The following is a 26544-nucleotide window of genomic DNA, read 5'->3' as shown; positions in this document are numbered from 1 at the left end:
AAGATGCTAGCATTAATCCTTGTTTGTTTATTTTACAATGGTAATTGCACAATAACACCCATGATAGTTGCACAATACCAATACCAATACTACCACCCACAATAGTTGCACAATAACAATACCAATACTACCACCAACAATATGACTACTTGAAAATATTTTTGCATTTCTTTTTGTCCCTAGAGTAAATCCCACTTGGGATGTCATAGTCAAATTACCGTGTTTTAAAGTCACTTGAATAGTTTGGTTGGCATTTCATATTTTTGCAATAAAATCCTTGTGCTATGGACTCATGTGGTTGAGAGAAATCTAAATTTTTCAGAAATATATGCATAATAAGAGTACTGTGCAGACTGCTAGATTCTGAATTAAATGCAAACCAATTAAGCAAATGCCTTAGTGACACTATTTGGAATCAGGCTTTGTGTTCACTTCACTTGGCAAATATAAGATGATGATCCCAGATGCCTATAACTGCAAAAATAAGATATGGCTAAATTCCTTGGTTGCAATATCTTAAAAGGTCACAAGATTATGTTATTCCACAAAAGTATCTTTCTGAATCTCTTCTTATCTCACTTTATCTTTCCAAGTCCCAATCCACCCCCCCAACGCTGTGGATTAATAACCTTCAAAAAACTCTATTCTTATTCCTTCTTCACCTTTTTGCCTCTGTTAGCCTCCTCCTCTAACAACTAGGGAGCTTATATTTTGTGTGTGAATTGGTTAAGAGGGAAGGAAGAGGAATTACTGTATAAACTAAGAGAATGAAATGGAGGAGACAGGGGGATAGACAGCTGCAAGGATCTGTTCTGGTAGACTGAAACAGACCTAGGCAACTCAGAGCTCGGATTTCTCCACTGGACAGCTGGCTTTTTTAGTCCTTCTGAAATACTCTGCAAAGATGGGGGAAGGGGTGTGAACTACCTCTGCTATGGACCCTATCTGAAGTCACCTACCTTCTAGATGTGACCAATAGAAACTAAATGCAATCTTCAATATAGCAGGGATGAAAGCGGTGAAAGAAAGAGTGTAATTTCCCACTCTACTTTTTAAAGGCTGGGAGCTCATTACTGAGAATGCTGGAGGGCTGCCTGGAGTAGGCAGTGACTAGAGTCACATAACCTGGAAGTGGATATCTGACTTGCCTATAATATTTCTGTCGCCCCTTCCCCACTTGGCACTCTATATTCCATATTCTTTCTAATCCTTCTACCCTCCCCATCCCCCCAACCCACACCCTACCGCCACTGACGTTCCTGGAATTTTGGACTTAGCTATTTTTAAAACAGTCAACTCAGTAGCCACCTCCCTCCCCCGCTCAGCTGTCCAGTACTCTGGCCAGCCATTTACTTCCCCTTCCCCCCACCCAAATCTTCTCTGGTTCCCTAACCTCAGTGAGATTGCAGCCAGTCTGGGGACCTGGGGGAGACATGGAGAAAGACGGGGGATCCCCTGGCTGGAGCTGACCGACAGAGTAGGCAGTCATGGCTGGAGAATTGGATATCAGAGTAATGTTTGTCCTCTGGAAACAGTAAGTCAAAATGAAATTGCAATTCCTTTAATACGCTTTTGGAATGAAGTTAGACTTTCAGAAAATTATGACACCTACTTGAATGTCTCTAGTCCAAAAGCTAGGATCTCTTTTCATACCAAGGTGCCCCATCTCCATTTCTCCTCCTGTCTTATTTCTTTCTGGCTGCTGGCCACTTGCCTCTTGAAGTTTCATCTTCTGTCTCTCCTCTGGCCGTTTTAGCTCTCTCCTTACTCTGTTGCCTCAGACTTCTGGTGAAGTTTTAGGAGTTTCCTATATGCCCTATTCTGTAGTTTTCTCACCATGGCCAGATTTAGCCTCAGATGATTAGTCACTGGTACCCTTCTACCTGCCCCTACTTGGCAGTGACCTTCACATTGGGCTTCCAAGGGTAGGGGCTATGTCTTGTTGTAAATTATTTATTTACACACTCCAGTCTTCCCACCCTATTCTCCCTCCTGCATGACTTTGACCCCAATCATACCCTTACGCCAAGAATGGGGAGTTTGGCAGGAGGGGTTTTGCAGGAGGAGTTTTGCAGAGGACAGGCCCCAAGGCCCCAAGGCCTGTCCTCTGCAAGACTGAGAACTTCTGAATTTGCAAAGGAAAGATGAAAAGAGTGATTCTTCAGTCAGATTTGGAAAAATAAAAAAAATGCAAGAACTGTGGACTCAACACACACAAGAATGGATTTGCATGCTTGGTTTGCATCCCGTTATTCTGTGAGAGAGAGGGATTATAATCTTAGCTGTCTCAGATGAAAGAGATTGGTCCCTTTTCATTTGAATACTGATGTTCTAAAGAGGGAATGGGTATTCCACCCTCACTCCTTCTTGCTAAAACATTCTGACACAAAGGAGGAAGAGAAATGAATGACCCCTGGAGAGTGTCCCCTCTGGATGGGGAGAAGCAAATAAGAGGTGTGTTTTTGAAATATTTTTAAATCCTAATTATATTGAGGAGCCCACTGGGATGACTGGGGTCTGATCCATCCCCACAATTCCTCCTTTTTTTTTTTTTTTTTTTTTTTTTTTGACATTCTGCTGTTTGGTAGCTCAGGATGGGGCAATACAGTGGACTCTGCCCGCGCCCCCCCCCCCCCCCCCCCCGCCAGTCTAGTCAACCTTCCTTCCACCCCCACCTCAGGGTGTTGCATAAGGGACCTGAAAGTGGCCACAAGAACAAGGCACAGAGGCTTAACAGCCACACTTACAGTTGGGAGAGCCCTATTCTCCCCAAACTCCCGACCGCTCATCCTTTTTCCTGATCTTCCCAGATTCTCTTCATATAATCCTGAATGATCTTCGACTCTTTTCTCTCCCCATGCCCAGCCAAGTTTCTTTTTTCAGTCCTTTACAGGAGGTCCGGTCAAAATTCACTAGGTAGGAGGGTCGTCAGCTGGAAAAAGCCGGAGCCTGGGGGGACCTGGCCGCATAGGTATGGGGGATCCAGGCTGGTCTCCCCATGGCAGCCCCCCAACTCTAAGCACTCTCACCCTCCTGCTCCTTCTCTGTGGACATGGTAAGGAAGGGCTAGGGAAGGGCTGGGGAACCTAGAGGGTCCTCTGCTGTGCAAGGGTGGGCAGGTGAGCATGTGTGTAGAGAAGGGACAGGTGCTGGAGAGTTCCAGTCACTCGCCTGGCTCTCAAATAGATATATATTTTATTTCCCATTCGCCTTGGGGAAGGACACTGGAAAAGCGCTTGATCCGTAGGGAGAAGAGACCTAGCGGGCTTACACATTTTTAGCAAGACGTAGTGAACACAGGAACTAGGGAGCTGGGGGCTGAGGACCAGGGACTGGACTGGAACTTGGGATCAGTTGGGTTTTAGGAGCAGCTGAAATTTCCTTCATCAGATTTGGGAGAATTAAGTGGGGATCCAAGAGCCATCTCACAATCCTCTCCCTTTGTCCTCAGCTCACTCTCAATGCAAGATCCTCCGCTGCAATGCTGAGTATGTATCATCCACCCTGAGCCTTAGAGGTGGGGGTTCACCGGGAGCGCTTCGAGGAGGAGGAGGAGGAGGAGGAGGAGGAGGAGGAGGAGGAAGGAGAGGGGGAGGGGGAGGAGGAGGAGGAGCTGGAGGAGCTGGAGGAGCTGGAGGAGCTGGAGGAGCAGGAGGAGGGGCAGAAGCTGGGGGCCGGGGTGGAGCCGTGGGCTCCGGCGGCCTGTGCCGAGCCCTCCGCTCCTACGCTCTCTGCACCCGGCGCACCGCCCGCACCTGCCGCGGAGACCTGGCCTTCCATTCGGCCGTGCACGGCATCGAAGACCTGATGATCCAGCACAACTGCTCCCGCCAGGGCCCCACGGCCCCTCCCCCGCCCCGCGGCCCAGCCCTTCCGGGCTCGGGCCCTGTCCGCTCCTCTGGCCCCCCAGCCCCGGACCCCTGTGACTACGAAGGCCAGTTTTCCCGGCTGCACGGTCGTCCCCCGGGCTTCCTGCATTGCGCCTCCTTCGGGGACCCCCACGTGCGCAGCTTCCACCACCACTTTCACACGTGCCGTGTCCAGGGAGCTTGGCCCCTGCTGGATAATGACTTCCTTTTTGTCCAGGCCACCAGCTCCCCCGTGGCATCGGGGGCCAACGCCACCGCCACGCGGAAGGTCAGGGACTCAGCAGCTCCTCCAGGCCCCGTCACGGTCGCCCCACGGTACCACTCCCTCCCATCCCCACGGTTCCGCAGAGACGCTCGCTATTCCCTCTCCTCCTGACTGCTCCCGCATCTCCCGCCACCCCCTCCCACCAAGAACTTGCTCCTCAAGTCACTTTCCCCGGCTGGGAGTGTCACGCAGATGCAGAAGACACAAGAGAACGTTGAGAGGAGAGTGGAGGAGTCCTAGGTTGAGGAGTTAGAGAGGGAAACTCCCTTCCCCTGTGAGTTGCTGAGATTGAGACCAGAAAGGAGAGGGAGGGGTGGAGTGGGGCTGGGGCAATTCTAGAGCACCAAGAGAAGGGATCAGAGTGGGGGTAGACACCCCCCGCCCCCAGCAGTAAGCCTGGCGTCTCTGCCCTGATCAGATCCCTGACTGGTGGAGGGCTGATTGTGGTAAGTGGAGGAAGCACTGAGCCCAAAATGAACTGTTTCCTGCTTGCCTTCACAGCTCACCATTATATTTAAGAACATGCAGGAATGCATTGACCAGAAGGTCTACCAGGCTGAGGTGGACAATCTTCCAGCAGCCTTTGAAGATGGTTCTATCAATGGAGGCCACCGACCTGGGGGTTCAAGTTTGTCCATTCGAACTGCTAACCCTGGGAATCACGTGGAGATCCGAGCTGCCTATATTGGCACAACTATAATCATTCGACAATCAGCCGGGCAGCTCTCCTTCTCCATCAAGGTAGCAGAGGATGTGGCCAGGGCCTTCTCAGCTGAGCAGGACCTGCAGCTCTGTGTCGGGGGGTGCCCCCCAAGTCAGCGACTCTCCCGCTCAGATCGCAGTCGTCGGGGAGCTATAAACATTGATACTGCTAAACAGCTGTGCAAGGAAGGGCTGCCAGTTGAAGATGCTTACTTCCATTCCTGTGTCTTTGATGTTTTGATCTCTGGTGACCCCAACTTCACTATGGCAGCTCAGGCAGCTTTGGAGGATGCCCGAGCTTTCCTGCCAGACTTAGAAAAACTGCACCTCTTCCCCTCAGATGCTGGGGTTCCTCTTTCCTCAGGAACCCTCCTGGCTTCACTCATGTCTGGGCTCTTTGTTCTGTGGCTTTGCATTCAGTAACTAGGCCAGCAACCCTGTGGCTGGTGCAGAAATGATCAGGGGTTAGAGACAGGGAAGAACATGAAGAAATCAGTGAAGGGAACATTGGGAACTAGAAGACACCTGAAAAGGATGCCTGGGTGACTCAGTGATAGAGCGTCTGCCTTTGGCTCAGGGAATGATCCCGGGATCGAATCCCACACAGGTCTTCCTGCAGGGAGCCTGCTTCTCCCTCTGCCTGTGTCTCTGCCTCTCTCTGTGTGTCTCTCATGAATAAATAAAGTCTTAAAAAAAAAAAAGACACCTGAAATAATGACATTTAACCAGAGTCAGATAAGGCTGCAGTCCAGGATTGAAACGATCACAGAATAAGGATTCTGGGCAAAGCTTTTGCAATCTAGATCTCTATAAGTGCTCTTCGTCAATTTTCCCAGGCCCAGTTATAATAAGCGATTGTTCTAGTCTAGCTACTCCTGAAATCACCCCAACAAACTTAGAAGCTTGATGACCAGTAGAAAACTTGTTCAAGAGGAAAGAGTTGGAAGAGGAAGACATGATCATTTACCTATGAGAGATTTAAAAATGTAACGATATTTTCTCTTAGAAGATGGAAAGAGGAGGAAATTATTAAGGATGGAGTCTATTTGACAAATAAAAGTGAGTAAGATGTGTTCTTTCTTGGTTCAGAAATGAAATAGGGGTTGTCTGGATCTTAGGAGAAAGAAAACTCTGCCTTTGGAGAATGGCACAGATAGGAAAGAAGCTAGCATTCCCACCCCTAACTAATCTTTATTAAGGCTATGAATTGGGATGCCTGTGTGGCTCAGTAGTTAAATGTCTGCCTTTGGTTCCCGTAGTGATTCTGGGGTCCTGGGGTCAAGTCATGCATCAGGCTCCCTGCATGAAGCCTGCTTCTCCCTCTGCCTGTGTCTCTGCCTCTTTCTCTGTGTCTCTCATGAATAAATAAATAAAATCTTAAAAAAAAATAAAGCTATGAATTCTTCACATGCTCTTCTGTTGCCTGTGTTGAATCTCTTTACAGATGCTTGAAATGGAGTAAAGACAATGTATTCACTCCATTGAAAGAGGGCTCAGCAGAATCAGGTATTACTTCCACCCCTCAGGATGTTTACAGGCTATTCAGGAAAAAGACTGATTCACATGAAGAAGTGATGAGTGTGCAATCATTCCCTAAATTCTGTGGTGCTATGAATTCAGATGGGAAGATAGTTGATGAGAACTAAAGAAATAATAATAAGAGGCAATAGAAGGGATGGGATTTGAAGTGATCTTTGAAGATTGAGTAGGATTTGAATTGTTAAGGGCCTTCCAGGGCAAAGAAACCCACCTAGAGCTGTGCCTAGATTCATGCTTCAGTGAGGAAACCAGCAAAACTTGAAGTAGATAGGAAGCAATGGAATGGAAAGTGGGAAGAGGCCAAATTAGAGGCACTTTGAAAGTGGTCTAAGGAGTTTAACTTAATAGCTAACACTTGAGAGCTTGAAACCTACCAGGCAATGTTTGAAACATTTTTAAAATATGAATTCATTTAATTTTCACAACTCTCTAAGGAAGGTTAATAGTCTCATCTTTACTTTCATATAAAGAAATTGAGGTAGAGCAAGATTAAGCAACCTGCCCACAGTTACAGCTGATAAATGGTTGAACACTAACTAATTCATTAATTGACAATAATTGTTCAACTCAGGCAGGTGGGCTCCAAGAGCCTTAACTCTTAATCACTACACTGTGTTGTCAAGGAAACAGCCACTGAAGATTCTGGTTATGGAGGTAGGTGGGCAAGGAAGTGAGCTGTGGCTGTGGCTGCCTCCACATTAAGCAACATCCTTCTTTTGTTACATGAAGCCCAAAGGGAATGCTGGGAAAGCAGGGGGTGGGGGGACAACGGGACACAAAAGCCCAAAGTTGAAGGAATCTAGTTTGTAGAAGAGAAGACTGAGGATAGAAGCTGTTCTAATCTAGGATGTTCTAAAGTAACAAACGCTGCTCTGAATAAATCTATGAAGCAGGTACTTTTTATATTCGGCATTGCCCCCCTGTTTCTGGTCTTAGTCTCCCCCTTCTGGTACTCCATTATCTGGGGCCTGCCTTTCCTGACCTAGTCAAGTGTTCACACTTTTCTTCCTCTTCTTCTCTTAGTCTCACCCACCTGGCCATACACCCCCTGAACTCCCCCAGAGCTTACCAGGCAGGGTGTACTATCTGGCCTGCCACTTCAAATTCCTTTGCAGTTCTTCATCCCCTATTCCTCCCTCTCTATCTCCTCTAAGGACTACAGCCACTCTGCCATACCCTCAAAGCACACTCTCTATACTTTCTGAAATGACCCGAGGCTAATCTAGAAAACAATCTGTTCTAATGGAAGAAAATGGGGGAGAAAACATCCAAGGCTGTCCCTTCATTTTTCCTCAAAACATCTTTTGTAGAAACCGCTCCTTATATTGGTTCTCTTAACTCAAAAGAGTAACTTTATCCCTCAGGTGTGGGAATTTCAAGTCAGTTAAGAATTTCATAGCCAACTGGTGAATGAGATTCTTCTATGGTACCTGTCATGTAATATCATCTCCTTTGCTCAAAATTAAGGTCAGCCCTGTTTAAATACCAGTGAAGTATTTAAAAATGAGTAGGTCAAAATAAGCACGTGAAAAGATGCTCAACATCATTAGTCATTAGGAAAGTGCAAATCGGATTCATTGCAATGAGAAAACACTACACAACTACTACAATAGCTAAAATTAAAAAGACTGACCATATCAAGTATTGGCAAGAAGTGGAACTCTCACAAGATCCTGGTGAGAATGTAAAATGGTACAACCAGTTTGTAAAAATGGTCTGGCAGTTTCTTTGAATTAAAGTTAAGCATACGCCTACCATATGATCTAAACATTCCACTCCTAAGTAGTGACCCAAGGGAAGTGATAGCATATGTCAGCACAAAGGCTTAAGCACAAATATTCATTATAGTTTTCCCTGTAATAACCAAAAAAATTGGAAACAACTCAAATATCCATCAACAGATGAATGGATATATCAATTGTGACAAATCCAGACAATAGAATATCAGTCAGCAATAAAATGAAATAAACTACTAATGCACATAACACGATGAATCTCAAAATAATCATGCAAGCAAATAAGCCAAACAACAACAGAAAGTAGAAAGTATATATTGCTTGTTTCTGTTTTTATAAAGTGTTAGGAAATGTAAACTAATACACACCAACAGAAAGGAGACCAGTGGTTGCTTGGGAACGGGTTAAGGGAGAGAGGGATGGTTTACAAAGAGGCAAGGGGAAATTTTAGGAGCAACATGTTCATTAACTTGATTGTGGCAGCAATTTCATGGGTATACATATGTCAAAGCCCATGAAATTATATACTTCATTTTAAAAATATTTTATTTATTTATTCATAGAGACACAGAGAGAGGCAGAGACATAGTCAGAGGGAGAAGCAGGCTCCCGGTGGGGAGCCCAATGTGGGACTTGATCCTAGGACCCCCTGATCACGCCCTGAGCCAAAGGCAGACACTCAACCACTGAGCCACCCAGGAGCCCCTGAAATTATATACTTTAAATATGTGTAGTTTATCTTACATCAACTATACCCAATGAAGCTGTAATTTTAAAAAACAAAACAAAACAAAAAACAGGTAACCCATCTTTCGTTTTTCCTTTGTTGGATCAGACAAAGGTTCAGAATGACCACAGCATCACAAGGAATTTTAGAACAAACTCGTTCTTCTAGAAAAACACAGAAAAGAAGAAGATGACGGGATAAGGGAGAGAGAATATTTCAAGATTTTATATGCTCTTTTCTAGTCCTATCACAGGGACATATTCCTTCCTCCAGATTGTCATTCCAAAGGTCAAATACCATAGTAAGGACATTTTCTGGCTTAAAAATACCAGCCCTGCACCTCATAATTCCGTCTTTCCATTCCACCAACAGTCAGCAGATGGCGATGGTGACTAAAAAGAATTCTCAGTGGAGCTGGGGCAAGTGTCCCAGAAGAAGAAATTTGATTTCTTAGATTATTAGATATGTTGATCATTTGACAGAAAAGTCTAACAAACATTTGACAGAATAAGCATTTTGGGAATAAATTGGAGATGGGGCACAGTTAAACAAATACATTATTTACATAAATTATTATAACCTCACAACAAAGGGTTGTTCAAGACAGAAAACAATAAAAATACACTACTTGGCTCCACAGTGGATATTATTTACACGGCAACAGTAATGCAAACACTATGTATTGATATACAAATTGTATAACTATCAGGAGGATGAGGGAACAGAGGAAGGAGAAGGCAGATCTACAACATGATGTGAAAGACGACATTCCAATTACTATAACAAAAAAGCAAAAGCTATGTTTACTATTTGTGAATTAAGAAATAAAATAAGAGAAATATGAAGTAAGTGCCAGATAAAAAAGCTAAAAGAATTGGAAGAGACTCTATTGAATGTCTCAGTAGGAGGGCATGAGAACTGACGTTCTTTGTGTAAGCTCTAAATATTCTGTGACTTTAAACTACATTATGTTATGTTATTTTGATTTTTGAAAGGGAGGGCATTCCTGCCTTGGCCAGTCCTGAGCTTTTCCCCTTAACTTATTAACTTGTGGCCACTTCAGCCACCTCTTAGGTCCACTCAACACCTCCCTATCCACTTCACCCACCTTGTATGCTTGATGGCAAATTCTTTCCCATGCTTCTTCTCAAGGAAACAGGTAATTTCCGTGGTCCAGTAATCACGGTTCCCAAAATCAGTGCCAGGAAACTGCACCAGCACAAAGGAAAGGAAAGAAGGCAACGCATAGAACATAAAAGACCTTCCTCAGTTTTTCTGCCTACTCCCAAACCAATTATTCATCATCCTTCCCAATAGGAAGAAATAAGGTACGTATGTTTCCTGAGATAAAACTTGTATGTGAATGGAGAGTGGGCTTTGAGAAAGTGAAAGGGGAATCAGGCAGGATAACGGGACTCTGCCTTCACTACAGGGCTAATGATTTTGGAATCATTTTCTGCTCTTGGTTCAAAGAATCAATTATATATGTATACATACATATATATATATACACATCAATTATATATATACACATGTATATATATAACTATATATGTAACTACATATAACTGCATATAAGTATACATATAAAACTATATATATATGTATATATACATTATATATATGACACAATGTTACATTAGTTTCAGGTATACAATGTAGTGATTCAACAAGTTTATAGGTTAGTACTATACTCACCACAAGGGTAGTCACCATCTGTCACCATGCAACACTATACAATATCGTTGACTATATTCCTTGTGTTGTACTTTTCATCCCCATGACTTATTCACTCATCACTGGAAGCCTGTACCTCCCATTCCTCTTCATCCATTTTGCCCATCTTCATACCCTCCCCTCTGGTAACTATCATTTTGTTCTTTGTATTTATGGGTCTGTTCATTCATTCGTTTGTTCATTTCTTTTTTTTTTTTAGATTCCACATATAAGTGGAATCATATGGTATTTATCTTTCCCTGCCAGACTTATTTCACTCAGCATAATACCCTGTCGGTCCATGTTGTCACTGAGGGCAATATATCTTTTTTGTTTTAATGGCTGAGTAACATTATATTGCATGCATATACCACATCTTCATGTAATCGGTCTTTGATATAGCATTTTTCTTCAACTCCTACCTCTGAGAAACGAGTTGTAAGAATTTTAAAAAACCAATCAGCTTCTTCATCCTTCCCTCTCACCCCACCTTACCCCAGCCAAGAATTGACAGGCCCTTTGCGAAAACTATGGCATCTACAACAGAAAATGTTCTGCTGCGGTATTTTCTCTATATGGAGGAGATAGCCCTGCACCTCCCACAGTCAAGCCCTACAGCTTCAGGGGAACACAACACCATCGGTGTTGGAGAACAGACAAGAATCAGGATGAGCAATGGGCTCTATATCGACACATTAGCTTATCAGGCTAAAATAACCCTACTGATTGATTTTGACTCTTGTTTAGAATTTTTAAAGCACCTAAGTTATGCCAGGCCATAAGACAAACATGGTTCCTACCTTTGGGAAGCATGATTTAGGTGGGAAGAAACAGACAGATAAACAGATAATTATAAGATAAATGATAAATATTAATGATATTTAGAAGTATGTCCAACATACTGTAGGGATACAAAGAAGGTGGCAATTAAATCTGTTTGTAGAAATCAGAGAAATCTTTACAAAGGAGATGAATTTTCTTTGTTTAAGAAGCAGAGATAGGGATCCCTGGGTGGCACAGCGGTTTGGCGCCTGCCTTTGGCCCAGGGCGCGATCCTGGAGACCTGGGATTGAATCCCACGTCGGGCTCCCGGTGCATGGAGCCTGCTTCTCCCTCTGCCTGTGTCTCTGCCTCTCTTTCTCTCTCTGTGACTATCATAAATAAATAAAACTTAAAAAAAAAATCAACACCCTTTAAAAAAAAAAAAAAAGAAGCAGAGATAGACTATTAGAGAGATCTTTCAGCGCTGTCAGGTGAATTTTCTCCTAGCTGTAGGACCTTGAGGCAAGTCACTTGAACTCTCTGAATCACAATATTCTCTCCTGCAAAAGTTCTGCCTGCCTATTTAGTGAGAATCAAATGTTTATGCAATTGCCTTATAATGCACACGTGTAAATAGCTCTGTATACACTTTAAAATGCTATTAACGGGGATCCCTAGGTGGCGCAGTGGTTTGGCCCCTGCTTTTGGCCGAGAGCGCGACCCTGGAGACCAGGAATCGAGTCCCACGTTGGGCTCCCGGTGCATGGAGCCTGCTTCTCCCTCTGCCTGTGTCTCTGTGTCTCTCATGAATAAGTAAGTGAATCTTTAATAAATAAATAAATAAATAAATAAATAAATAAATAAATAAAATGCTATTAACAACGAAAGTATTGTTAAGTGTCAGTCTGGATAAAAAATAGAAAACTGGTTTAATATATAGTTTCTTGGGCAGCCCGAGTGGCTCAGCGGTTTGGCACCGCCTTCAGTCCAGGGCGTGATCCTGGAGACCCAGGATTGAGTCCTGCATCGGGCTCCCTGCATGGAGCCTGCTTCTCCCTCTGCCTGTATCTGTCTGTCTGTCTCTCTCTCTCTCTCTGTGTCTCTCATGAATAAATAAACAAAAATATTTAAAATATATATATATATATAGTTTCTTCCACTCAGTCATGAATATCATATTCTTTCCTCTACTCCTTCTTACAAAGAAATATCTTCATCACTCAGGGTTTCAGGTGTCAGAAGAGCTTCAGTGCATTTGAGACAATTTTTGGACTAAGGATCTTGACAGTACATTAGTCCATCCACTGGGTGGCAGGGCTGAACCAAATGGATTCCTGAATTGTGTAAGAAAAAAATTCTCAGAAAAGAGGAAGTTGGGCTAAGCACACAATGTCCTGTGTCTCTCATGCTTATAAACATCAACATAGTCCAATTTTCCCCTCAGAAAAACAAACCAGGGGATCCCTGGGTGGCGCAGCGGTTTGGCGCTTGCCTTTGGCCCAGGGCGTGATCCTGGAGACCCGGGATCGAATCCCACATCGGGCTCCCGGTGCATGGAGCCTGCTTCTCCCTCTGCCTGTGTCTCTGCCTCTCTCTCTCTCTGTAACTATCATAAATAAATAAAAATTAAAAAAAAAAAAAAAAAAAGAAAAACAAACCATTGCCTCTCACTGCCTTACCACCCTTGCTCTGATATACAATTGGGCCACAGGCTTTGAGGAGACACTGGTTATATATGTTCCAGTACAGCTGAAGGACGTGAGGTTGAAGTTTAAAGTCTAACACTGATAAGAAACAATACTACTTTCTGATTAGAGACACACCCCAATCTACCAAATTAAATTTAATAAACAGGCTAATTTACACAATATATTTAATAATATATTAACCTATGAAATGTATTCAGCTAGATGCTATAAGGAACACAAAGATTAAAAAGGTATACTTTCTGCTCTCTAGGAATTCATTATCCCGGAGAGAAAAGGAAATTCATATGTAGGTTTTATATGAGAAATATAAGTAACATTTGTGTCGCAGAACACTTAAAAGAGAGTAAAATTCTACTTAGTTACAAGGTGAACGATGAGGGGATTGGGAATCAAGAAAGATTTCATAGAAGAAAAGTCATTTGGCTGTCTACGGAAAAGTGGGTAGGATTTCAAAACACAGAGATGGGGGAGGAAGGGCAGGCATTCCAAGTAAAGAGAAAAACACGACCAAAGAGGCAAAGGCAGAGGAGGATGTATTGGGGAACAGTGAGTACTCAGGTTTGGCCGAGGTATAGAGTACATATATGAGGAAGTATGGGAAATGGGACTGGAAAGTTTGATTGAGGCCAATTTGTGAAGGCTTTAAAGGCCAGGTTGAAGCATTTGGGTTTGATTCAGTAGTCAATGGGTTTCGGAGCATCACAGGAAGACAGGAATTCAATATTGTTAGATTAATCTCCTTGTGGTCTATAGATTATAGCAAAAAGATCTGTTATAAGGTATTAAAATAATATAAGCAATGGGCACCTGGATGGCTCAGTGGTTGAGCATCAGTCTTCAGCTCAGGTTGTGATACCAGCATCCTGGGATCGAGTCCCACATCGGGCTTTCCACAGGGAGCCTTCTTCTCCTTTAGCCTATGTCTCTGCCTCTCTCTCTCTCATGAAAAAATAATAAAATAAAATAAAATAAAATAAAATAAAATAAAATAAAATAAAATAAAATAAAACAATCTGGGCAAAAGTAATAAGGACATGAATCAGAGTCCTGGCAGTGGAATAATAAAGAAGTAAATTCTAGAAACACTGGAAAGATGGCCTCCATATAATTTGGCAATTGTTTGGATGTGGGGAATGTCATAGAGGAAGGGATCAAAAGCAATTCTTGGATTTTAAGCCTTGATAATTGGGAGAATGTAGAATAGTTCCATTAAAAGAAACAAAGGGAAGGACTGATTTTGAGCACACAGGGAAGATTATGAATTCTATATGGACAAGTTGAATTTGAGATGCCACCTGGAACTATGGAAACAGGCTAAAGGTAAAGTATAAATTTTACACAAATGATGTACAGATGGGCAAACTGAAGAGCAAAGCTTAAAGGAAGAAAAGGAGAGGGCCGAGGACAAGTCCTCGAGAAAAGCTCTCAGGAACAGAGAAAAAAAGAAATTGCTGGAAAAGGAGAAAGTCCAAAAGTCCAGATGAATGTCTAAATTTTAAAAAGATGGCAGTTTTCAAATTATATAGGAGCCAAGGGGAATAAAGCCAAAAAAACCACTCTGGTTTCCTCTGGAAACCTTGAAGAAAACTATTTTAGTGGAGGCAGAAGTCAGACTACAAAGGGACAAATTTAATCAATGCAGAAAGCTGGTATAAGTTATTCTCTTAAGAAATTTAATAGTAGGGGCACCCAGGTGACTCAGTGATTGAGCATTTGCCTTTGGCTCAGGTCATGATCCCAGGGTCTGGGATAGAGTCCCACATTGGGCTCCCTAGGAGGAGCCTGCTTCTCCCTCTGCCTATGTCTCTGCCTCTCTCTGTGTGTCTCAATAAATAAATAAATAAATAAATAAATAAATAAATAAAATCTTTAAAAAGTTTTAATACTAAAGGAAAGAAAACAGAGGAGTGATAGCATGAGAAGGGAAATACATTTTTGATATAATAAGTCAACTTTAAGAAGTATCTTAAATGAGTCTACAGAAATCCTGAATAAATTAAGCTCCTTTTCCCCATCTTTCCCTGAAGTTGGGCAACTCCTAGATGTCCATTCTTTCTTCCATATAGTAGAAAAATAAACTCCAATAAACATGAAATGTGGGCTTCCAGATAAGGTATTATTTTTAAAAGATTTTATTTATTTATGAGAGAGAGAGAGAGAGAGAGAGAGAGGCAGAGAGACAGGCAGAGGGAGAAGAAGGCTCCATGCAGGGAGCCTGATATGGGACTGGATGGATCCAGGGACTCCGGGATCACGCCCTGAGCCAAAGGCAGATGCTCAACCACTGAGCCACCAAGGCATCCCCAGATAAGGTATTTTTAATAATTTAAGCTAAATGAAAAAACACAAGATTTCTCAGAAAGCATCCTAGAGACAAGAGTTCTAAGTTAAGTGTTAAGAATCCTGGGTTTGGAGAATGGCTCCACCAGGTACTAGCTGTTTGTCCTAGGGCATGTGTGTGTGTGAGTGTGTGTGTGGGGGGGGGGGTTGTTTTTTGAAGACTGCTGGAGTCCACTTTGACTCTAAGATGTTATGAGTCTTGCCCTGAATCCTTTACAGCAAGGATCAAGTAAGATAGAATGTGTTGAAGTACTGAGAGGCAGGATAGCGCATTAGAAGGAGTTCGGGGCAGTTTAGCGCCTGCCTTTGGCCCGTGGCGCGGCCCTGGAGTCCTGGGATCGAGTCCTGGGATCGAGTCCTGGGATCGAGTCCCGCATCGGGCTCCCTGCATGGAGCCTGCTTCTCTCTCTGCCTGTGTCTCTGTCTGTCTCTCATGAATAAATAAATAAAAATCCTAAAGAAAGAAAGAGTTCGTACTTTAGACCAGACAAACTTGGGTTCAAGATCTTGCTCTCTTTACAAAATCTGTGACCTCAGGCAAATTACTTAACCCTCTGAGCCTGACTTAATCAACCCTGAGTCACAGAGTTAGTGTGAGAAGTCAATGAAATAATCTCACCTTAAATCCTTTCTGTAAGAGGATGACAGATTCATTTATAAATAAGATGTCATTGAAATAGTTATGTTAAGGACCTGGTCCATTATAGTGCTCAATAAATGACAAAAAAGTCACTTTGAACTCTAAGATGCTATACAATTATTAATGTAACCTTATTAACGACTTGGAGGTGCACACAGTTGAGCAGCCTGGAATTCCACATTTCCTTTCCACCTTTATTTGTCACCAAACTAACATTGCCTAGGGGAAAAATGGGAAAACCTGATAGGTTAGGAAAGGGAATGGAAGTCCACAGGTGGAGGTGACAAAGGGGTTTGTTTTGCATTAGGAACTATGAGGCTCTAGAGTTCTAAATGTTCCTCAGGCCAGAAGTTAAGGAAAAGAGAACTGCAACCAGCTCTGACTCTCACTGGCAACAGAATAGAGAAGACAATTCTCTCTGAAAGCTTTGACTTTACTCAACCAACTCCAGTAAAACAAACAACTATCACAATTTGGTTTTTTATTGGCAGAGAGGTAGAAGAGGGTGGGGAAGACCCAGGTAGAGATGATCTCACTTGCAAAACTCCTGGACTTGCTCTTCTTCCTGGATCTGCCCTCCTCACTCCCACCCCCACACCTCACATGTGCTTGTACCCTGTTCGCAGGACAGGAACTTACAAGATTTTTTTTCTTCCTTTGACTCAGGAACTGAAAAAGAAGAGTCAGGGAGCAAAATTTTTTTTTATCGGAATACCGGGTTATAAGGTGAAAGGTCATAAACAACTCTGTCCAAGGGCTTCCTTTCAGAACATGCGTTGGCCAGGGGCCTGGTAGGCAGCTGCTTATTGCCAAAGCTAAATAGTTTTCTCTCATTTAAGGGAACCCAGACATAGCACAGAGCAAACAAGTGGTCTGTACTGAGTTCTACAAAATGGAAAAGAAAGAAAAACCCTGATCCCAAAGAGAAATTTATAGTAAGAATTGCTTGACTTTTAAAAGCTCAAAAAATTCAGCCCTTCCTAGATGTGCTCAAATAAATATCAGCATTCCCTTTTCCCTAAGATGTCCAGAATCAACACCAACCACCCTGATCTATTTTTATCCACCTCTCCTCCTTTCCCCTCAAAATCTATGTAGCTACATATCCCACAGTTTAACAATATTGATTCATCTCTCTTTTTCTAAGATTTTATTTTTACATAGTCTCTATACCCAGTTCGAGGCTCAAATTTATAACCCCTAATCAACAGTCACAGAGTCCACGAAGGGAGCCAGTCAGGCGCCCCTGACTCATTTAATTCCTTTTTTTTTTTTTTTTTTTTTTTATGATAGTCACACAGAGAGAGAGAGAGAGAGAGGCAGAGACATAGGCAGAGGGAGAAGCAGGCTCCATGCACCGGGAGCCCGACGTGGGATTCGATCCCAGGTCTCCAGGATCGCGCCCTGGGCCAAAGGCAGGCGCCAAACCTCTGCACCACCCAGGGATCCCCATTTAATTCTTTGTAAACATTTTGATGTTTCATATTTATGTACACTTTCATAGCCATCAAATTGAAAGTTCTCTCAGAAGCCACAATTTTGAGTTTTTAAAACTATTTTGGTGAGAGTCCTACCCTGCCTGCTCCTGATAATTCAATCAATATTGTCGATTGACTGAAAAACAACTCAGGTCTTGTTGACTGGGTTTCTAAAACAGTGCCACCTCAAACTCACATCCTAAGGATCAACATGTTCCCCTTTTTGTTCCCGGGGGTGGGGTGGTGGTGGATAGTGTGTGTGTGTGTTCCAACTGAGTTTTGACGCCTGAGTCTTGGGCTTGCTTAATAGCGGTGCTGAGTTGTAACTTGTTAGCCTTAGGGTGTCAACCCAGTTATGGTGTATGAAGAAGGAAGAAGGATCCTTAATTGCAATGGATAGCATTCTTTGCTGAGAATAAGAGTTCTGTACACCCACATACGTCTTATTTACTTCCCCATCTCAATCTTGGAAACACTGTCTTCCTCTTGCCAGGACAAAAAAAAAATGAGGTAAAAATCTCCTGATACTTCAACACAGACAGGAGAGGCCCAAGAATCAAAAAAAAATAAAAATAAAAATAAAAAAAAAAGGGTGCGTCCATGTGTGCCTTTATCTCTGCAAGTTTGTTTGTTTTTGCATTTATGAGTAATTTCTCAGGAGTCAGGTCCTTAAGGCATCTCATGCCAGGTTGGGGGGAGGGGGGAATCTGACAAATGACAATAAAGAGTGATCAGTCAGGGTCTCTTTTAGCTTGAATACAGTGATCCTTTTGTCTTCTTTCCTCACTGGGATTTCTAAAATAAAGGGCTTAGAAAAACACTTTTAAAAGATACGGAAACTCTTCCTTCAAACAGGAATGCAGCCATCTCTTTACTGACACTTTGATCATATAAACAAGAGAACTTTTAACTCGGCTGTGAGGAGTGTGGGCTACGGATTTAGAGATGCGCCTCTGATTTGGTGAGTTGCAGAGGGGATGAAGACAAGGAAGAGTGCAAGCAGCTGAGGAGGAAAGTGAAACGAGGGAAGCATCTTGTTTCAAGTACATACCTTACTAAAAGAGTAATATATTGGTAACTGGGGGAATAGAAACAAAGTGTTCCCCCAACTTTGCAGGTAGAAACTGAAGAGATGAGGGGGAAAGGAACAGGATGTGAACACGCCCTGATTCCGTTCCAGGGAGAACAGAGCGAACGGAGAGAGAGGGTACAGGGGCTTCCAGGTTCGGGGGCGCCGGAAAGGGAGCGCGAAAGCCGAGCAGCGCCCCGGACCGCTGCCCACCCACGACGGAGAAGAGCTTTACAATTTGTGACAAGTTCCCCTTTCTGTCACGGTATTTAGGGGTTTGGATAGAGACCCGGGGGCAAGAGAAAGACAAAGGGGCTCTTCCTCAACAGTCACACCAAAGCTCCCTGGCCTCTGCCCCAATTCTGAAGTATTCTTGGAGTTAAGGGATTATTTTTCACCGGACTTGCGACTTGTGAGCCGGAAATAAACGGTCGCCTCTAAATTTATTGCACTGGCTGAGGTTAGGCACGAAATTCCCACATAAGCACATTTTCTTTTCGCTTCAAACGCTGCTCCCACCCCAGAAGCATCTGCACCCGCCCCCCGACGGCCACCCCCCGTGATAAATGCTAGGGTCCGCGAGGGCCCGCTCCCTCCGGGCTTCCCCTGGGCGTCCTCGGGCGGAGGGAGGCGGCCCCGCAGCCCCTCCGCTCCCTCCTCCCGGCGAGGCTGCCGTGCACAACAACCATTTTCCCCGCCAGGAGCACACCGTGTCCACGCGCCGCTGCGGCCTCGCTGATTGGTTGGGCTCCTGGTAAACAAGGGGCGGGCAGCCAATGGGAGGGCTGTGCACGAGGGCAGCACGAGCCTCAGGGCTAGCGCTCGCGTGGCCGGGCGAGCCCGGGCGACTATATAAAGCAGTTTCCGGCTGCTCCCCGCAACTCTCCTTCCGTCTCCTCTGGCGGGGTGGGCCGTTCGGGCTCTCCTAGAGTCGGGGCGCTCCTCCAGCTGTCGGAGAAAAGAACAGAAAGCTGATTTTTTTTTTTTTTCCCCCGGGGATCCTTCGGCATCACCCACAGCTTACATTTTTTTCCAAAATCTTTTTGAAATCTTAGCGGAGAGTTGAAGAGTGAAATAATTTTTTTGCAGAGCATTTTTGGATTTGGAGTTTTGTTTTTTCTCTCCCCCCCGTTTATAACTGTCAAGGCAGCCCAGCCAATCATGGTGATGTTCAAGAAAATCAAGTCTTTTGAGGTGGTCTTTAACGACCCTGAAAAGGTGTATGGCAGCGGGGAGAAAGTGGCCGGCCGGGTGGTCGTGGAGGTGTGCGAAGTGACTCGAGTTAAAGCTGTCAGGATCCTGGCTTGCGGAGTGGCCAAAGTCCTGTGGATGCAGGGATCCCAACAGTGCAAACAGACCTCTGAATACCTGCGCTTCGAAGACACGCTTCTCCTGGAAGACCAGCCAACAGGTGAGTGGCCCCGTTGTTTGTCGGGAGGGTGAAAGCTGATTTGAGAATAGAGTTGAAACGAATGCTTGCAGCTTATGCTGAATATTTCAAGCTGCTAAGGTTGAGTAGCTTGACTTGTATGTTGTTTCCTTTTTTAGTTTTAACTTGCAGACTCCTAAAAAAAGGGGGGGGGTGATTTGTACAGTTTCTTACAGTGTTCTGTTCTGAAGGTGATCCTGAGGTATGCTGCCTTAACTATTTAAAGGTTTTCTGTGTGCATAAGTTGCATATTCTTCGCTCGTTTCCGGTTTGAGAGGGTAGTAGCTTCACTGCCCTGGTTGAGCCTTTCATCATTGCAAGGCTTTGAAACTTTTTGCCCAACGAAATGCATCAGGATCTCTCAAGAACAGAAGGGGGTGAAAATAGGGGACCTGCAATAGACTTGCATGCTGCCCAGGAATTCCTTATCACACAGATGCATTTGAAGTGAAACAAGAAACCTGATGGGCTATTCTTTCTTCTTTCTTCTCAGGTGAGAATGAGATGGTGATCATGAGACCTGGAAACAAATACGAGTACAAGTTCGGCTTTGAGCTTCCTCAGGGGTAGGTGTCTACTAAATGCATCTTTGGACTTTCTTATCTCTAAAATTCGCCACCTTTGATCACCTGTTCTTGGAGAACAGTTTTAGATTGCTTCTTTTTTCTTGACACAGGCCTTTGGGAACATCTTTCAAAGGAAAATATGGGTGTGTAGACTACTGGGTGAAGGCTTTTCTTGATCGCCCCAGCCAGCCAACTCAAGAGACAAAGAAATTCTTTGAAGTGATGGATTTAGTGGATGTCAACACTCCTGATTTAATGGTGAGGTTCATTTAAAAATTATGTTTTCTTGGGTTTCGGGGATGGTAAGTCGTAAGTCAAGTGTCTTAGGCATTAGACTGATGTACCTCAGGGGATCCAGTCCTAAATGGATTACCAAGGTGGGAGGGAAAGTTGCCTATTCTAGGTAAGGAGTAGAAAGAAAAAAGAGAAGGATCTCTAGAAAGTCTCAAAATGTCTTTTTACCCCTATTTAACACAGGCTCCTGTGTCTGCTAAAAAGGAGAAGAAAGTTTCCTGCATGTTTATTCCTGATGGACAAGTGTCTGTCTCTGCCCGAATTGACAGAAAAGGATTTTGTGAAGGTAAAAACTTAATTAAAAAGGTAGTCTGATAAAACAGGAACTGTGGGTTTGGGAGTGAGGGCAGGCTATAGGGGTAGAAGTCCTTAATTGTATTAAGCGTCAGCTAATAAGTTTTTGTCTTTATCATTGTTAGGTGATGAAATTTCCATCCATGCTGACTTTGAAAATACATGTTCGCGCATCATGGTTCCCAAAGCTGCCATAGTAGCACGCCACACTTACCTTGCCAATGGTCAAACCAAAGTGCTGACACAGAAGTTGTCATCTGTCAGAGGCAATCACATCATTTCAGGAACCTGTGCATCGTGGCGTGGCAAGAGCCTTCGGGTGCAAAAGATCAGGCCTTCTATCCTGGGCTGCAACATCCTTCGAGTTGAATACTCCTTATTGGTGAGTGAATGGAGTCCAAGAAATTGTTCATCTGTCAAAATAGTCATTTCTCCAAACCTCTAGTCTAACTAACTGTCATTTTTCCTTTCTAGATCTATGTTAGTGTTCCTGGCTCCAAGAAGGTCATCCTTGATCTGCCCCTGGTAATCGGTAGCAGATCAGGTCTGAGCAGTCGGACATCGAGCATGGCCAGTCGAACCAGCTCTGAAATGAGTTGGATAGATCTCAATATTCCCGATACCCCAGAAGGTGAGCCAGACCTAATGTTTTTTCTTCCTTTTTGACCTGCTTGGGTTTGTGAAATTGTGACGGTCAGGCATTTCTTGGCCAAACTTCTTATGCCTATGTTTTCTCTAGCTCCTCCTTGCTATATGGATATCATTCCTGAAGATCACCGATTGGAGAGCCCCACTACTCCTCTACTAGATGACACAGATGGTTCCCAAGACAGCCCTATTTTTATGTATGCTCCTGAGTTCAAGTTCATGCCACCACCGACTTACACAGAGGTGATCATTGCCATTTTACAAATTGTCCTCTAAGCCTCTTACAGGAAGTTGAATGGGAAGGACTGCTAAACTGGGTGGTTGTTTTAGTTCTTACCCAAACTAAAATAATCGTTTCTTTTGTTTCTCTTCCCCCCACTCCAGGTGGATCCCTCCATCCTCAACAACAATGTGCAGTGAACTTGTGGAAGAAAAGAAGCAGCTGTACTTAACATGTTTCTTTCTGCCTCTCTTCCTGGACTCTTACTTTCTCAGAGACTGAACAGTCTCTACAGTTGGGGTATGGGTCCACCCCAGCCTCTGACTCCCCAGTGTAGGAGGTGCTCAGCAGGCCATCTCCAGGACCTTAAATGATGGTGCGCACACATCCTCAGCCAGCGAGATGATGTGAAGTTGTGATATGGGAGTGTCTGCTGGATGGGTTTAAAAACACGCTAGAAAAACTCCGGCCCATCCCAATTTTGTCAAATCTTGGTGGCCTCCTGATGTGGTCTTCCCCAGGTTTTTTGGAGGAGATTGTATATCTTGAATGTTGGTGCCAATTTAGCAAACTAGGAAAACAAAAAAATCATGGCCAAATTTTTAGGACAAAATCGTTTGCCCTTTGTACACTTACGGGGGGGAAAAAAACCTTCCAGAGCAGATTTGGTTTGAACTTTGGAGAGAGCTTCTTCCCAAGACTTAAAGAGAAGCAGCTCTAAGGTTGTCTTTGCTTAGAATGTGCTTTAATCTGGCTTAAAGCAGTTGTAACTATGCCCCACCAAAGGTCTTAAAAGCTGTTTTTAGAGCCTTTTGCACTGTGTTCTCCTGTTGACAAACATTTTCATGTGGGAGAGTGTTTTTCTTTTCATGTGACTCCTTGGAATGGATTCTGAGGTGATCATTCTTAGCACTTTAGTTCCTGTCAAATTTTGGGTTGTGGTTTTTTTTTTTTTGTTTTTTCCCTATATCAAAAGTAAGCTAAATCTGGTCTACTATGTTTCTAGGGGTAAGCACAATGACAAAAAAATATAGTGTTATTCCTCACTTCTGAGACTTTGTCCCAGTGTACAGAATTCTGTGATTCTGACACTAATTCTCTGAGAAGGGTTGCTGCTATCAGCCTTGCCCACTGTGACTTCTCCACACCGAAGGAGGAACTCTCTAGATTGATGCCCACAGCACTGTGATCAGAGCTTCCAGACATTGCCTTGAGAAATGAGAGGGCAAGTGTCTTCACCCAAAGCCCCCAGGGCTCCCTTTCTTCCCAATGTTAGGAGGCAGGGATGTCGACAGCCCTCTCACTGCAGCCCCTAGCACTTGGTCAGTCACCCTCAGCCTTAGCACTTTGTTCACTGTCCTGTGTCAGAGCACTGAGCTCCACCCTTTTCTGAGAAAGTATGTCGGCTGAAGGTGGTTCATTTGTTTTTTAATTGTATATCTTTTTGTATGATAAAAACTATATTTTGTACTTAACCAGATATATTTTCACCCCAAGTGGGGGGTATTCTTTGTAAAAAAAATAAAATAAAAATAAAAGTTTTTTCATGAAAAAAATGGCTTTCTTGTGAGATGGTGTTGAAGCTATTAGGAAGTGTGCCTGAAGGAGCCTGCCCCTACTACTTCACAGTTTGGGATACCCTGTGGAGAAAACACTCCCTATGATACAAGGCCCTAATGACTATAGTTAGAGTGGGGGTTGGGGTGAAAAGGGAAGGAATTTGAGCTACATTTAATCTTAATTCCAAGGAACTAAACTATAGTGGGACAGTCTAGTGGTACAGGCTAGTTCTCTGCACCTGTAGATACTCATGATGAAATGCCTTCAATTTTGGAGTGCATGACTTTTAAAAGATGAACTCTTGGGGCACCTGGCTGGCTCCATCAGGAGAGCATGTGACTCTTGATCTCAGAATTGAGAATTTGAGCCCCACGCTGGGTGCAGAGGTTACTTAAAAATAAGATCTTTTGAAAAATAGGGACTCCTGGGTGGCTCAGTGGTTGAGCCTCTGCCTTTGGCTCAGGGCCTGATCCCAAGGTCTAGAGATCGAATCTTGCATCGGGCTCCCTGTGAGGAGCCTGCTTCTCCCTCTGCCTCTCTCTCTGTTTCTCATGAATAAATAAAATTAAAAAAAAATCTTTTGAAAAATAAAATGAGGTCTTGAAATACACAAACATTGGTGATGGGATTTGAAAGGAAAGGTTATGGCTCCCTATTTTATAGTTTGGTTTCATCGTAGAGTTTACTTTTGGCTAAACCTGGCTTGTATACAGTAAGATAGAAGATAATTATTCAGGACTTAAGGATCTAGACTTGTATTTGTTTTTTAAAGATTTTATTTATTTATTTATGAGAGACAGAGGTAGAGACACAGGCAGAGGGAGAAGCAGGCTCCATGCAGGGAGACTGATGCAGGACTTGATCCTGGGACCCCAGGATCAGGCCCTGGGCTGAAGGCAGTGCTAAACTGCTGAGCCACCGGGGCTGCTCTAGACTTGTATTTGTTGAAGGGCATCTACCATCTCCTATGTTCCTATTACAGTTCTATCAAACACATGAGCGTAACTGCAAATGTTTGCTGAATATTTAACCCCACCATCATCCCTTAGGACATGCTTCTGGAGTTCCTATTCCTTATAGAGTGATAACAATAAATGGTTACCACAACTGCCCCTCTACCTGAAATGATTTTTATTACTCTTAAAGGGGGAGATGGGGATGAGCAACCCTGAGACTGCAGAGTAGTTAATGTACTTTCTGGTTTCTGGCTTATTTAAACTTTTGTAGACAGATCTAGTCCTGGCCCTTATTTGGGTATTTGGGGGTTGGCTTTAATTCCAAATCTCAGACTCCTGAAAGTTCATAAAATCAGTGTGAATTGAGCACAAGGTGAGATTGAAAAGATTCTTTCCTACTTCAGTCTTTGTTCATCTGTCTTTAATTCTCAGGAGCTATTTCTTCTCTCTTTTCTTCTTTTTCTTTCCCAAGGTATGTGGCTCTAGCTCCTTGTTGCTGTAGTAACTCTACTCATACCTCAGCTGCCTCCTTTTCTTACCTGTTCAAGAGTTTAGTGGCTCCTCCCCTTTCCCCTGAATTTGACCAGAAAACTAGGTCAAAGTTGATGGAAAGTTTTTTGCCCAGCTTGTTTTCCAGGGACTGGAGGGGTGGGGCAAGGAGGAGAGCAGGCCAGAGGGCAGGAGGAAGAGATGGAGAGAAAGCCTGACTGTTCTTGTAAACAGCCTGGCTAATGGGACAAGATCTGAGAAGAGGATAGCAGGGAGAAGGTAGATAACTTACACCTAAGTTCTGTTAGAGATCTGATTTTCTAACAGCCAGAGCATATGCATCCTCTCCTGATACCATAATGCCTCAAACTCAGCACTGTCTAATAGAACTTTCTGTGATGATGGAGTGGCAATTGAGCTCTGAATGTGGTGGTGTGACTGATTAACTGAATTTTAATTTTTGTTGAATTAATTTAAATTTAATTAGCTCCATGTGTGACTAGTGACAACCATCTTGAGCAGTGTAGCAAAATATGAAGAAGGAAAGAAGCTATTCACTCAGAGGAAACTCATCCTTCCCTTAGAGCACAAAAGGCTCCACTCCGACTTTCTTTTACCTTCTACACACAACTTCTAACTTAACTCAGGACATTTTTCGCAGAGAGGCTCCTTTAAGTATACTTCCCTGGGTACTGACCCAGCTACTTAAGCGGGTAGATTTGGGGGTCATTCTTTCCAGTGCTCTTCTCATATGCCTTTTAATTTTTTTTCAAAGATTTTATTTATTTATTCATGAAAGAGAGAGAGGCAGAGACACATGCAAAGGGAGAAGCAGGCTCCCTGCTGGGAGCTCGATGTGGGACTCCATCCCAGGACCCCAGGATCATGACCTGAAGCAAAGGCAGATGCTCAACCACTGAGCCACCCAGGTGCCTCTGCCTTTTAATTTTTAAAGAACCAAAACCTACATGTAGAGCCGTTAGAGGAGATCCAGTTCTTAGTATCATTTATTCATTAGGTCCAACCTGATATACAAAGACCTGAGAGAAGACAGCAAGAAAACGAACTAATGGGAGAAAAGAGCTAGAGAAAGTAAAATTAAGAAGGAAAGGGCAGGTACTTCCACAACCGGGGTCCTTGGCTACCTTGATACCTCTGAACAGACTGAAAACACAAGGGTGTAATTTGGGCTGAGCCTCTGGGAGGGAGAAGTGTGGAGAGATCTGTCTGAGCACCTCGTCAACAAAAATAATCATATAGGAGCTGAAGGGTCTGGAGAGGGGTGAAGGAGTATCTTTTGCCCGGTTCTCTCAACAGCCTACAGACCCCTTCCTAGAATTCTTTCCTTGGATTATATATCTCTAGACTATGGAATACGTAAGGTAGATCAGGAAAATATTTTACTGACCCTCCAATGGCTGAAATCCCTGTCCCAAGCCCCCTGACTTCAACAGTTCTGGACTAGAAGAGCAGAAATTTTTGTCTCCTTCTCTATTCTTACCCTCCTCACTCACCTCCATTTCCTTTTTTTTCTTT

The 26544-nt window shown here is 43.7% G+C and overlaps 2 protein-coding genes and 1 long non-coding RNA gene across 10 annotated transcripts; all 3 read left to right on the top strand.

The window, feature by feature from the left end:
* Positions 1 to 1323: 1323 nt before the first annotated feature.
* HJV (hemojuvelin BMP co-receptor) lies at positions 1324 to 6170 on the top strand. 8 transcript variants are annotated; one of them, XM_038560618.1, is made up of 5 exons: positions 1324 to 1534; positions 2884 to 3055; positions 3452 to 3554; positions 3669 to 4137; positions 4636 to 6170. In XM_038560618.1, the coding sequence occupies exons 2-5, from the start codon at positions 2974 to 2976 to the stop codon at positions 5257 to 5259; spliced, it is 1278 nt and encodes a 425-aa protein (XP_038416546.1). In that variant the 5' UTR covers positions 1324 to 1534; positions 2884 to 2973; the 3' UTR covers positions 5260 to 6170. The 8 variants fall into 8 exon arrangements, with proteins under 8 accessions (XP_038416546.1, XP_038416542.1, XP_038416544.1 ...); XM_038560613.1 differs by having other exon boundaries at positions 1328 to 1534; positions 3452 to 3488; positions 4087 to 4137; XM_038560611.1 differs by having other exon boundaries at positions 1328 to 1534; positions 3452 to 3488; positions 4087 to 4184.
* An 851-nt stretch (positions 6171 to 7021) lies between these two features.
* Positions 7022 to 12055, top strand: LOC119874807. The gene is made up of 3 exons (XR_005371918.1): positions 7022 to 7268; positions 9991 to 10166; positions 11995 to 12055. It is a non-coding gene; the product is annotated as an uncharacterized LOC119874807 (long non-coding RNA).
* Positions 12056 to 19424: 7369 nt separating this feature from the next.
* Positions 19425 to 23559, top strand: TXNIP (thioredoxin interacting protein). Its single transcript, XM_038562060.1, has 8 exons — positions 19425 to 19963; positions 20475 to 20547; positions 20658 to 20805; positions 21025 to 21127; positions 21261 to 21517; positions 21610 to 21766; positions 21875 to 22026; positions 22168 to 23559. Exons 1-8 carry the CDS (start codon positions 19714 to 19716, stop codon positions 22201 to 22203), a joined length of 1176 nt encoding a protein of 391 aa, XP_038417988.1. The 5' UTR covers positions 19425 to 19713; the 3' UTR covers positions 22204 to 23559.
* Positions 23560 to 26544: the final 2985 nt, after the last annotated feature.

This window comes from Canis lupus, chromosome 17 (genome assembly GCF_011100685.1).
Source record: "Canis lupus familiaris isolate Mischka breed German Shepherd chromosome 17, alternate assembly UU_Cfam_GSD_1.0, whole genome shotgun sequence".
NCBI lineage: Eukaryota > Metazoa > Chordata > Mammalia > Carnivora > Canidae > Canis > Canis lupus.
The sequence above is the reverse complement of the archived record's forward strand: the minus strand, read 5'-3'. Positions and strand labels throughout refer to the sequence as shown.

What these genes read in the sequence shown, in the direction of transcription:
- TXNIP (XM_038562060.1), top strand. Translation starts at nt 19,714, where the DNA reads ATGGTGATGTTCAAGAAAATCAAGTCTTTTGAGGTGGTCTTTAACGAC. An exon ending in CCTGGAAGACCAGCCAACAG is followed by an intron (nt 19,964 to 20,474) that starts GTGAGTGGCCCC and finishes CTTTCTTCTCAG; the next exon opens with GTGAGAATGAGATGGTGATC. An exon ending in TCAACACTCCTGATTTAATG is followed by an intron (nt 20,806 to 21,024) that starts GTGAGGTTCATT and finishes TATTTAACACAG; the next exon opens with GCTCCTGTGTCTGCTAAAAA.
- HJV (XM_038560618.1), top strand. Translation starts at nt 2,974, where the DNA reads ATGGGGGATCCAGGCTGGTCTCCCCATGGCAGCCCCCCAACTCTAAGC. An exon ending in GCGCTTCGAGGAGGAGGAGG is followed by an intron (nt 3,555 to 3,668) that starts AGGAGGAGGAGG and finishes AGGGGCAGAAGC; the next exon opens with TGGGGGCCGGGGTGGAGCCG. An exon ending in ACGCCACCGCCACGCGGAAG is followed by an intron (nt 4,138 to 4,635) that starts GTCAGGGACTCA and finishes TTGCCTTCACAG; the next exon opens with CTCACCATTATATTTAAGAA.